The sequence below is a fragment of the Aplysia californica genome, unplaced genomic scaffold, assembly GCF_000002075.1.
Source record: "Aplysia californica isolate F4 #8 unplaced genomic scaffold, AplCal3.0 scaffold00153, whole genome shotgun sequence".
Lineage (NCBI taxonomy): Eukaryota > Metazoa > Mollusca > Gastropoda > Aplysiida > Aplysiidae > Aplysia > Aplysia californica.
This window is the reverse complement of record NW_004797423.1, coordinates 1,141,758-1,154,957: the sequence shown is the minus strand read 5'-3', so window position 1 is coordinate 1,154,957 and position 13,200 is coordinate 1,141,758. Positions and strand designations below refer to the sequence as shown.

Below are 13,200 nucleotides of genomic sequence, written 5' to 3'. Positions count from 1 at the left end.
CTGGCGCTCATATGACCGTAAAACCTCTACTAAAACTTTTTTTAAATTGTCATGGCCACGTATTGTCAAGGAGATAAATGGTTGTCTTAGATAGGTGGACATCTTTGACAGTGTCATTATATTAATAATTAAAAGGAAGGGATTGTTTATACAGGTGATTGTGTCGGACATGTGGCTGTTAAATTAGGCTCAACTGTATTTATAGGACATATTGACTCATCCTGATGTTTATTTAGGATTGGCAGATCCAACTTGGCAGTGGTTTAAGAACATAATATATTTAAAAAGTTAATCTTTCTCTCAGTCACATGATTAATTAATAACACCCATCGATATATATGCAGTGTGCTTCTGTCTAAAACTTCACAAGATACCTGTATTTTTTTCTTTCAGAGGCCAGGCAGCGAAATTGTCCTCCATAAAGTGTTTCAGTCTCTCAGCGACCTGCCAAAACAATGCTTTGCTGATGTGTACATCCCTGATACTCCCCAGCGTTGTGACTATTTTATCTGTAACAAATGCAATGTGAAATGTAAGCATTTTGTTTGGATATAGTTCCTTGTTCAATTCTTGGTTGGTGCAGACCACGGTTTACACATTACTCTGTTTTTTACTTTGTTTGTTTGGGGTTGTTTTTGTTTTTGTTTTTTTTTGGGGGGGGGGATTGGGGGGTTGTTTGTTTGTTGTTGGGGTTTTTTTTGGGGGGGGGAGGGGTTATAATTTTAAAGGGTTTTTTTATGCCCCTTGACCTCATGGGAGGTATGTTAGAGTCTCTCTGTCTGTCTGTCTGTCTGTCTGTCTGTCTGTCTGTCTGTCTGTCTGTCTCTCTCTCTCTCTCTCTCTCTCTCTCTCTCTCTCTCTCTCTCTCTCTCTCTCTCTCTCTCTCTCTCTCTCTCTCCTTTCCCCTCTCCCTTCCTCATTCCGTCCCTCTCTTTTATTGTATTTTACTCTATAAATTATATGGTATATAATATTGAATGGCATGTAATATGAAGAGTATACTGAGACTTCTATTTAATTTTTTCATGGGGGCTCTCGTGGCTTAGAGGTTAAAGTGTACGCCTCTCATTCATAGGTCCGGGGTTCGAATCCGGGTAGTGACGGAAAAAATTTATTCTCTAATATTGTCTCTTTTCACCTCTTTTCCTGCTCTCTAGCAATGTTCTGTCGTCTGCTTTCGTCTCCCTTTTCTGCCCCGGCCCCTCACCTCTTTTGCCCCCTCCTCTGGGCTCCTGACTATTTCTGCAGCCTTTCTACTGCTACTCCTTGGCTCCTCCTTACTGCTGTCTTTCTGCCATACCCCCAATCTTCTGGTAGGAAAGATCTACACTTAGCCTTCTCGGACAAGGGCGAAAAATATCGGAGGTCCCTTTTACAAATTGCACACATTTAAAAGATCCCTTGGTAATCTAAAATCAATAAGAGTAGGCTTGTTTGTTTGTTTTGTATGGGTTTTAACGGGGCTCGCAGCTGTATAAGGTCATTATATGAGAGCATGAAACACAGGTTGGTTGCATTCGCAACAGTTCACTGCAGGGCTGGGCTCGGGTCAACTGTCAGACTTTAAAATGTTAAAATATCAATATTTGGTGTAAATATATAGTTTAAAATAACTTTTTTAAATAGCATACAAATTTTGAACAATTTTATTTCATTTTATAATTTCCCATAAAGGCCAATGGCCTTCATAAAATCCAAAATTCTCTTGGGATCAACGACAAAAAACAGATCTTGCAATTTTTTCCGTCTAAAATATTTCCTCCGGGTCTCTCCAAAGTCAAGACATTCGGTTAAAATTAAAATGGGTCAAATGGTATAATCTGTGTCGCTTCCGACACAGAACGGCTTCTCATCTCCCTGAAGGAGGTATTTATGTGTCAGGGCCGTGAGTCCGATGCGTAATCAAGTAAAAATGACTTCATCTCTTCTGGAGAGACCCGAAGGATTTCGCGGTCCCAGTTTGGGCTTAATGTTGTAAAGTTTATTATTTGTTTGTTTTTTCCAATGGGTCTCCCACAGATTGAAGGTGTAGTTTTTTTAATTTGTTATTGAAGTCTGTCTGTGGGAGAGTGTTCATCGTTGATCCCAACAGAAGGGATACGGATTCTTTCGCCAGGTGATCTACCTGCTCGTTTCCTCGGATGCCCACATGGCTAGGTATCCATGCGAACACGATATTTTTCCCAGTTTCAGTCTATGCGTGTATTTTTGTTGTAGCCCAACAATTTTTGGGTGTAAGAGCGTGTAATTTGTAAATGAGGTGATGCGAGACAGAGTCAGAAAGGATAAGGAAAGATTTGTAAGAAGAATTTTTTACGGAGTCAAGTGCCATGCCGATGGCAGTGGCCTCCACAGAGAAAATGGAGGCTTCGGCCGCCACCCTGGCAAAATTTTTTTTTTTTTAAAAGAATTTTTTCATTCATAAAGCCATCTATTTGTTAGACAATTTACACTTGTCCATATTTGCCATTTATCATCTTTATTTTACTTTATTTTATTTGGATTCATGTTTCTTCATTTCAGGGATCTGCAAGTCTTGTATTCAGAGTTGTCATGAAGGTAATAGTCCAGTGGTACTGTATTGACACGTATCGAACGTTTATACTTCCCTTTGAGTTGGAAGTAAGGCCACCAAACTTCAAGATGCATTAGACACATGAATTTTTTAGTCTCCACATTCACATAACCACTACACCACAAATGCCAGTTAGCTGTTCTACAGATCTTGTAAAATGGAACAAGAACCATAGAAGTTTGCCATATGGCACTTACTTAGCTTTGCGCAGACCACTGTACACCTTATAGCAGATTGGGGGGGTTGGGGGGGGGGGGGGAATGCACTTGTTTCAGCAGTAAGCTTTGCTTAAAAACAGGCTTAAGGGTCCAATCTCATTTGAGAACACACTTTTTATTTGCTTTAAAGTTAAAAACTGTGGTTGACTTAAGGTCATTCACTCAGAGACACATTGAAACGTTCACAAAGTATTCAAGATTTTATTGGTTTGATTTTTTTTTACCACCCTAAAAATGACCTTGTGAGTGGTTGGAAGGTGCCACTGGTAGGTCCTACTTCTTTACTTTCCCTGTCTGTCTGTCTTACTTTTTTCCAGCGCTAAATGACCTTTATTGTATTGATGTGCTTCTCTCTATTAAAACAAACGGATAAGTTAAAAGGACCTCTGCCTGATATGTTTTTCGTGTAACATTGATGAATAGAGATTAGGGATAAATGTCGTAAATGAATAACTAGGGGGTAAAAAAAAGTCTATTCACTCTACTCTTCATTTTTTCTCAGGTCACAGTATCAGTCCTTTTGCTATGAACCATTGTCCAACCTGGTGAGTGAAGGGCCATTCCAGGTTAAATGATGGGACATTTATGTTGGTCAGAAGTCGAGATAATTGCGATTGGAGGGGTAAGGTCGCCTGGTTTCAGAAGTAAAATTCACGAGAAAATGGCCGCCTAAGTTTCATGACTTCAGAAGTCGTTGGGAACCACAAATTTACATTTTTCGTGCCTTTATTCAACGTTTTTCCATAAAATCTACACCAAAGAATGTTTTTGCCTGGACATACAAGGTATTAAACAAAAATTCGAGAAAAAAAATCGAAAATGGCCGAAAAATGCCGATTTCTTTGATTTCATTATTTTGCCCACCGCTTGATTTTACCATGATGCCCCACATATTAAAAATCATATAAATGCAGTCATTTGAAAAAAAAAAAGTACATTAGGCAAATTATGTGACGTGTCTAGTTTCGCTAATTGACTGAATAGAAAAAATACCTCATTCGTCTCGTCAGTTACTGAAACTAGACACGACACAGAATTTGGATAAAGTACTTTTTTTTCCCAAATGACTGCATTTAATATGATTCTTAATATATATTTTTTAATGTTCAATTTAAAGCTGAAAAAAATTAATTGATATTGAATTACAATGTTTTCATTGTAAAAAAAATAGTCCAAATGTCCCGTCCGCTACTGTGGAATAGCCCTGTATATAACAGATCTGTATGGTTTTGTAAAATATTTTTGTAGGCATGTATATATATATTTTGAGTATAATAGTCGTCCGAATACACATTGGTGGTTTGTAGCATTGATTGTATAAGTCTTTCTCAAGTGAACTGCTGTTTTACTTTTTAGTTTTTTGAAAACTTATTGACACCATTTTAACATATTTTCGTAGTTGGTCAACTAAAGGTTTCTTTCATAGTCTGTTTTTATCTCTATGTTAAATTAGTTTTTTCTTCATTTTAATATTAATGAGATTGCTTTACACAGCATGCTTAGCCATAAGAATTTGTATGAGTGTTTCAGATGAAAGTGATCAGATAATTGTTGTTACTTTCAGTGGATAAATCTGTTATTTAATTTTTTTTTAAAAGGACAATTAATTTCAGACCTAGCTTTTAGTTTGCGCAAAAGTTAAAACCTTGTACTAATGTTTTACCATTGTAAATTTCTGTTTAACATGTGGGTAAATTTGTTTTATCTTTCTTCCTGGTGTGGTTTGCTCCTTCCTTCCTATCAAACATCTATCGTCTTTATCTCCCTTCCTTCTTTTTTGTGTTTGTTACTCTCTTGTAACACCTTTAATTTTCGGCACTTATATGACCTTATTTTGTTGCAAGTGCAGTAAAACTCTTACTAAAACAAACAAAACACATTTCTCTTCCTGATCCAGGGCATGCTGCTACTGTCCCAAGAAAAAGCTGTGCCGCATTCAAACAGCAAGTATGGCCGTCGGTGGAAGTCAAAGTGTTTATCACGAAAGCTGAATGAAGAGAGGGACAATCAAAGAGACTTAACACAGTTTATCAATAGCATTGGCCAGCTGTTCAGATGTACCGACCCCAAAGTTGAAATGTTATACATTGCTGTTTTTTTATTCTGCCGTTTCAGTTGCATTCGCTCAAGAAATATTTTGTCGAAATTCTAATTCTAAATGTTGATAAAAAAAGAAGAAGAAAAATGCAGAATGTAAAAGTATGATTTTTAAGAGAATGAAACAGTTGGGTTTTTTCTCTCTCCTGAAAATAGGTGGGGTTTTTTGTGAATATATATATATTTGAACATCTCTCAGACAATATGGCTATGAAGCTTGCCAATGCTTTCTTTTTCTTTTTTAACCTGAAACAGCTGTTTTGTCTCATAAATAACTGTATTTTTTTTTCTTATTCTGGCCAAAAGTGAGCTGCTCTATAGAGGTGAGGTGCATCTTATAGCCCAGTTGGTATCCTGCTGGATTACAGAGCAGATGACTCTAGTTTGAATCTCAGCTTGGGTTGTTTTGACTACTTTTTAACACTTTCCGGTCACTTGGCACAATAATGCAACGGTGAAAAATGTCCGTTCCAGTCACCTGACGCCGTACGTTCTGCGCCAGGCCAGAGAAGTCCGTTGCAGTCACTCTCCTGGCTGGGTGACCAGATAGGGTATATTGTGCTGCTGGCTGTGGGACTGCAAAGTGTTACAGCTCTCCACATGTTTGGCTTGGCCTTATTGGAGATAGACATTACATTCAGAGGTAGTGTCTCTTAAATGACCTTAAAGTGTTGAAAGAACATATACAATGTCTATGGTAAGATATTAGTTTATTAGTATCATTAGCACCACATGTACCCTTCGTGACCTATATATATGACGCTCACCGTTCATCCTTATTTCTTATACGACAAACGAGCCGCGATTGTGACGTACAGCGTTCGTCATGCCTTGTGAGGCACGAGGACCATGATGACGAACGCCGCTCGTCATAGGTTGTATTCTGCATACTGCTTCTATTAGATGCATTTCATGAAACTAATTGCCGATTCACAGTCGGGAATATATCTTTTACGTACAAAGAATTTTTTTCCTTTTAGACATGGTGGTAGTATTTGCAAACCAGATCTAATATATAGAAACGGACCACTAAATCTAGTGCCACTCTGTGTCCCTGGGAATCCAAAACTGTGCTCAGTGAAGCACGAACCGACCCTGTGACATGAAAGGGTTAATGAGAACTACATCGTCATGTCTGCTCCTCTGAGGCGCAATATGATTTTGTTTTGTTATCAACAGCCTCATTGCTCTCTGGTCCTGTTCTTTGTTCACTCCCTCACCATCCAGAACAGGTTGGTCCAATCACTGCTACTGATTTATTCTCTATTCACCTTTGCAGTGGCAGTAGAACAGAGCTCTCAGATTTTTAAAAAAATCTGACAAGTTGCAAGGTCCGTTCTTTTTTTGAGTCACAGGAGCAGAAATTTATGCAATGGCTGCATTCAATGTACTCAAAAGTACCTCAAGAATTCAGTCAGCCCGGAAAGAGAAGCGACAGGGAACTGACCTTGGTGCCGCGGATGTGATAAGATACTCGGTGGGTAACCCCCCCTGCTGCAACTAGAATTCCTCTGTTGATGCTCCTTGACATGCATCTGATCTATCACAAATTAAGAAATTACAAATAAAATATTTTTTAAAATTTTGGGATTCGAATGACATTTTAACAGCTGGCTGACAAATGTTAGGCAGCGTGGTGAAATCAGGCGCTTGTCAAATAACAAAATTGGAGAAACAGGCATTTTTATCGAATTTTTATTTTTTTGCTTACCCTCTTTTATGTCCATATAAAAACACATTTCCATGGGAATTTTCCTGAAAACCGTTGATTAAATCGCAAAATATGTCATTTTTCAGTTTTCAAAGACTCTTTTGCTATTGGAGTGGCCCAACTTTGGCTGCCATTTTCTTGCTAATTTCACCACTGAAACCAGGCGACCTCCCTTCCTTCAATCGCAAATATCTTGAATTCTATCCAAGATAAATGGACATTTATTTCATTGGAAGCAAGGCAAATAAATCAACTTTCAGATGATACCAATGACTCCACATACCCAAACATTGACGAGCGCCTGATTCCACCACGTCGTGACACAAATATTGTGTTGTGACTGCCACGGTACCAGTTTTGTGGATTTCTTCTCCTTTTCCCGGAGGGAGGTTAGGTCAGCAAGTTACCCTATGATATTGATAGTTAACACTTACAGTACCGCAGGCTCATTTAGTGAAAAACCCTCAAGTACCGCTCCAGTTTAGAATGCTGAAGCTGTGGTAGAATTTTTTTTAATTACAAAAAACCTTAGCAGCCCAAGAAACACGTTTTAAAAATTCATACAGGTCATCAACCAATCAGCTATCATATAGAGTGACTTCCTTTGGTATTTACCCCAGCGCAGTGTGTTCATTCTTTGTTTAATTATGTTTAGTGCACCTGGTTGCGTCAGCTACTTAAGTCACCAGCGGTTGACAGCGCATACTATGGCCTGGTGACATACTGTAAGTGTTAATAATCTTAAGTAGTTCATTATTTGTGGGGTCTCGGGTTTGATCTCCAGAAGAAACTTTTGAATTTTTAAAGGAAATTTTTATATGGTCTCTGAAATTGGCTCAGTCCTTTTACCTCCTGACATTGTTAACATGCGTATGACCAGTCTGTTGAAAGGTTGAAAGTGGCGTCAAGCGAAACTGCAATCTTTTTAGCCTCTATGGTTGAGTCTGTCCATGACTTTTTGCGTTATCTGGATATATATATTATCATTGGTCTTCCTCTTCGTCCTTTTTTTTTGTTTGCCTTTTCAATATTTTGATCACATTTTGTTCCAAATTATTCCAGCTGCAACCTCAAGGATGTATGTTTTATTAATGGTTTCTCAATTTAAAAAATAGATATTTATATCTCTGTAGTCTTACTGCCCCTCTGAAAGATTCAAATAGTGAAGGACAATATCATTGCAGTTTTAAGTGGAGCCTTATTCTGATAGTCAGCCGATTTACAATATATAATTTCCTGTGATGCAAGCAGAGAATTTTATATTTTGTGCAGATGCACATATTCATTTTAACATTTTTACAGTTTGATGACAAAATGCATCAAATGCCATTGTAGACGGTAGGCTGAAACTAATACTGTCATATCGAAAAGGGTGTGGCACATTCCAGAGTGAAATTTTTTGGTCATAAAACATGATTTTTATTCATTAAAGAACAGCAATAAGCGACACTTTTTTAAAAACAAAACCGACCAAAGAGGTAAATCTTTTTTGACAAAACTACAACATATTCTTTGTGCGCCAATCAAGCTCTTTCCTTCAGTCACATACGTTACTCTGCTTGTGGTTGATTAAAGTTTGTTGGCGTTTCTATCCTTTCCTGAATATTGTAACGTGGATATGTCGCATTTTGTCAAAAATGTTTGGAGATCTCTTTAATATAAAGGATTAGAATCCAATATAGATTTCACTATGCAACAAATATCAACTAAGCCTTACATCAGGTTTACTCTAAAAACAAAGTTGCTCAAAATTGTTCTGTAAATGGGCAAAGAATAGAAATTTTCAATTTTCTCAAAAACGAAAAAAATGGATCTGTTGCATTTTGCTGCAAAATATTCATTTTAAGTTTTCATGGTTGGTAAGTCAGGCTATTTGCTGTTCTGATAGATATGGTGTGATATTTAAAATGATATGTGGACTGTGATTACTTTGACTACAAAATCCAGGGGTGCCAAATGTCCGGTTTTTCCGTTTTATTCTGGTTTTTTTCACCTGCAAAGGAAAGGGGAGAGGTCAGAAAGAATATGTTTTTGTTTGCTCATTTAAAAGCTTTACAAGGTTCGGTTTCGGTGAAATATGATGCTCCGCTCATTTTCAGGGGGTTTTTTCAAAAATCATTTGGCATCCCTGAAAAACTATTGTAAGCTGGTTCTTACTGTCCTTTGATCAGACTTTGCTAAATTAATTAAGTGCTGTGAGCTGTATTTTAAAATATTTTTGTTCTTTTTCAGTGTGATGTACAAATTTTTTCAAGTGAAAGGATTTTTGCTGCTATTTTTATAGATTCATATCAATGAGTTCATATAGTTATTTGAATGTGAAAGAAATTATGTAAGTGATAAGGAGCATCGTGAAAATTCTGCGCATGTTGCTTTTCGACGCTCTTAATCATGTTCATGTCATTATTTCAGAATCTATCTTTGTTTTGTAAAATGTTTTGAGCTTTGTTGTAAAGAGCAAACATGTCAGGAATTATTTTCATCATCACCAGTATTGGTCTATTGGACTTGAACGGGACTTGACATTGTGAGGCATCGTGGTGAAATCAGGCGCTCATCAAAATAGAGTGAAATAGAAGAAACTGGCATTTTTCTGAATGTTGGGCAATATTTTATCTAAATTTCTTTTTTTGACTCAACACTTTTTATATCCATTTTTTAACACATTTCTGTGTGGATTTTACTGAAAACATGGATTAAAGGCGCAAAAAATGTGAATTTTCAGTTTCCAAGGACTCTCAAGCTATGGAAATTACGAAACTTTGGAGGCCATTTTCTCCCTAATTTCACCTCTGAAGCCAGGCGACCCTGACTTCCTTAAACTGCGAATATTTTGACTTCTTTTCAACTTAGATGGATTTTTTTTTTCCCCAAGAGAAAGGCAAATGAAAAGGTTTTAAGATAATACCAATAATGGGATATATATTTCAACGGTTTCTGTGTTCATTCAAAGGTTTCTCACTTGAGGTTATCAATAGCAGTTTAAAGTAATTTAAAATGTTGTTCCATCAAGTTTGGATGTCTAAAATTTGTCCTGGCTGTGTCATTCGATTGGGTGGAGTGTAGGGGCTGTTCATTTTTTGTTTTGATAAGTGTTTTGCGGTGCTTGCAACTGCGTAAGACAGCTGCATAAGGTCATATGAGTGCGTGGACACATTAAGCGTATTCAGTTTGGTAGGTTTTTTGCTGGGGATGATGGCCAAAGCCTGCTCTTATCGATTTTGGACCACCAAGGGATCTATATTGTGCACAACTTGCACAAGAGACCTCCGAGATTTTTTGCCCTTATCCGTGACGGCTAGGTGCTAGATCTTACCTACCCTAAGATCAGGGGTGTGGCTGAAAGACAGCAGTAAGAAGGAGCCAAGGAGTAGCAGTAGAAAGGCTACAAAACGAGTGCAAAAGGGGGCCACCTAGTTTTTTTTATGGTAAAGTTAGTAAGAAAAGAGCTGCCAAAGTTTTGTGACTTTCAAAGCTTAAGTGTTCTTGGCAACTGCATACTTACATTTTCTGTGCCTTTGATCAACGTTTGTCCACACTTAAATGTGTTTTTTAACACTTTGCAGTCACTTGGCGCAATTATGCGCCGTGAAAATTATTCATTCCGGTCACCTGGCGCAGTTCTGTGCCAGGCCCAAGAAGTTGGTTGCACTCGCTCTCCTGACTGGGTCACCAGATGGGGTATTTTGTACTGCTGGCTGTGTGACCGCAAAGTCTTAATGGACATAAAAGGTGGTGAGCCAAAAATATTTTTTTGATTGGTGAGAATTGCTTAATGGGCAGAAAACTCAATTTCTTTGTTTTTATTTCATTATTTTGACGAGCACTTCATTTCACCACAATGACAGACATTATTATGCTACCTCGAGAGCACAGTATCCTAAGAGGTCGCTGTGTCGTACCTGCCTTCCCTTCTCAAACCTATCTATTGTTCTGCCCTGCCTTCAATATCTCACTCCCTCTCAGTCTGGTTCTCCACCTCTTTCTATTTCCTCGGTTTGCTTCAAACAACTTGCACTTTGTCACCTTCTACAATGGCATTGCAGGTGGTTGGAGGGTGCCACTGGTAGATCCTTCTTCTTTTCTTTCCTCTCTGTTGTTTCTGTCTGTCTGTATGTCTGTCTGTCTGTCTGTCTGTCTGTCTGTCTGTCTGTCTGTCTGTCTTACTTTTTCCCAGCACTAAATGGCCGTCATTGTGTCGATGTGTTTCTTTTTCCTCAACAAACAAACTATGGCATTCCTTCTGCCAGCTCTGACCAATTCGTTCTATCTGGAGTTGGTTATTTTGTGTTCACGGAGGAGTTTTTTAAAAATCACTGGTATCTGGTGAGGGTAAATCTCAGGCTTTCAGCTGGAAAGTTTGTTTGAGTTATCCTCGTTTTGTTTTGAATTCATTGTTGTTCTTGTATTATGTTGCTATTGATCCAGATTTTGAATTAATACAAAGAGCTTTTTAAGAAAAGATGGTCGTGTACCCAGATTTCGGTTTAAGGAATGTCTTTGATTTATGATTATGAGTGGTCAAGGTTGATATGCTGTGCTGTTCCCTGTAAAAGAGATAAAAGTGAACTCTCATTTTTTTTATTATGGTGTAGTTTGCTCCTTCGCTTTTGTCAAAAATGTATCTTTTTATCTCTTATTTTCTTTGTATGCTATTTCTAGTAACACTTTAAATTTCCGGTGTGGGTGGTTGGTTGGTGCTCCGATGTGATTTGTTCCTTCTTTTCTACCAAACTTCTATTGTCTTTATCTCCCCTTCTATTTGCGTTTGTTACTCTCTTGTAACACCTCTAATCTTCGGCACTCATATGACCTTATTGTGTTGCTCGTGCTGTAAAGCTCTTACTAAAGCAGATGATATCTCCGGTACTTCTATGACCTATTTGTGTTGCAAGTAGTGTATAACACTTACTTGAAGTAACTGAATGATATTTTTAAAAGCTGGTTGACTGCATTTTTCTTTTTTAAGCAAAGTATGTACGCTGTCATGTACTTTTTATCTGTAAAAAATATCACCTTGTTCATTAAATTTTTATGCTACCATTGATATTAATGCTGAAATTAATTATTGTTAAAGAAAAATTTTTGGAAGACTATGTTTTGTGCAGACAAAGTCACGTGAAAGTGAACTGATTAAATTTGAGGAGAGTTTGCGTGTGTATTGTTCCCAGATATTGTTTGCTGTTCTTGGATTTAAGTAAAACACCAAGAGCTGTGTGCACACAGTAGAAAGAAGAGCTATCTATATTTTATTATTATTATGTGTTTGGGATAGAAGCAACAGAAATGTGGTTTCTTAGGAGACTGCTAAGAGTATCGTGAAAGGAAAAGAAATCAAATGAAGTAGTGCTTGATGAAGCCCATGTGGGACGCTCAATGTTAAAAACAATCAGGAAACGACAAATGCAGTTTTTGGGACACCTGAATAGACATAAGGGTCTTGAACATCTAGCTCTCACTGGCAAACTTGAGGGCAAGCAGGGCAGGGGGTAGGCCCAGAACAACATACTTAGGGAACCTAAACAAATGGGTAACGGGGAAAGATCAGGGAAGCGTAGCTTTTTTGAGAGCATCCGAGCAAAGGAATGAATGGAAAACCATGATCGCCGATGTCTGTCGCAGATCTGGCACTGGATGATGATGATGATTTGGGGGTTATCTACCTTTTTATTATTTTGTGTTTGGGGGTTATCTACATTATTATTATTTATGTATTTGGCGGTTGAGCCCTAATTGAAATTGAATCGAAGAAGTAAAGTGATCATATTACCTTGAAATAAAAGTCCCACATTGCAATGCTTCATTTCAACTGTATTAAATGAGATGGCTTTTGTATTGTTATATTTTTACAAAATAAAAGAAAGTAAAAAGAAAACTTTAATCACTCAGCTGATTGAAGAGCTTTGTTGGTTTGCAGTTTAAGTTCAAGAGGGTTATTTTTGTTTGTTTAGTTGTTTTTTTTCTCAGTCCTTTCTGACAGGTACACACACACACACACACATGCACACATACACACATACACACATGCACACAGGCATCTGTGCTGTAGTAGTTAGACGCTTTGCTGTCGCAGACAGGTGACAGGATTTCAATTTCCGTGAGAGGACTTTTCAAGTATCACAGTCTTTCTACTGGGATGTTTCTTTTTTTTACTACCCGTTAAGCCTTCTGGCGTTTAGGGCAGCAACAAAGGATCTCCAGCTCTGTCTGTTGTGAGCCATCTTGGTCAACGTCCCCCACAAATGGTTCCAGAACTTCATTTCAGACTCTACTGTGCGTCTCCAGGTCACTTTGGGTCTGCCCCTCTTGCTATGTCCTTCGGGTGTCCAGGAGACTGGGATGTTGTATCCACCTTAATATTGGTTGGCCCTGACAAGCAGGGTCAAAGCCTGGCTCCTCCAAAGTGATCTAAATTGTGTTGAAGGAAGTGTTATAATAGCTAATAAGTGACATTAATTTTATTGCGCCTCCGCAAGCTCTCTGCGTTTTACACTGATATAACCCCAGTAGATTCTAAATCTAAAACAATCAGAAATATTTTGGCTTCATGGGAAGCAAACTGCAAGCAGGTGATGAAGCGTTCAGCCACAAAGAGACTG

General features: G+C 38.0%; 1 protein-coding gene across 2 annotated transcripts in view; it reads left to right on the top strand.

Moving 5' to 3' along the window:
• The window catches only part of LOC101855943, a 28,193-nt gene extending 23,221 nt beyond the window's left edge, over positions 1–4,972 (top strand). For both annotated transcript variants that reach the window (XM_005097393.3, XM_005097392.3), the window contains exons 11-14: positions 394–532; positions 2,524–2,559; positions 3,296–3,338; positions 4,691–4,972. In XM_005097393.3, coding sequence (XP_005097450.1) covers positions 394–532; positions 2,524–2,559; positions 3,296–3,338; positions 4,691–4,784 — 312 coding nt within the window. In that variant the 3' untranslated portion in view covers positions 4,785–4,972. The remainder of the gene's footprint in view (positions 1–393; positions 533–2,523; positions 2,560–3,295; positions 3,339–4,690) is intronic.
• The last annotated feature ends 8,228 nt before the right edge of the window (positions 4,973–13,200 follow it).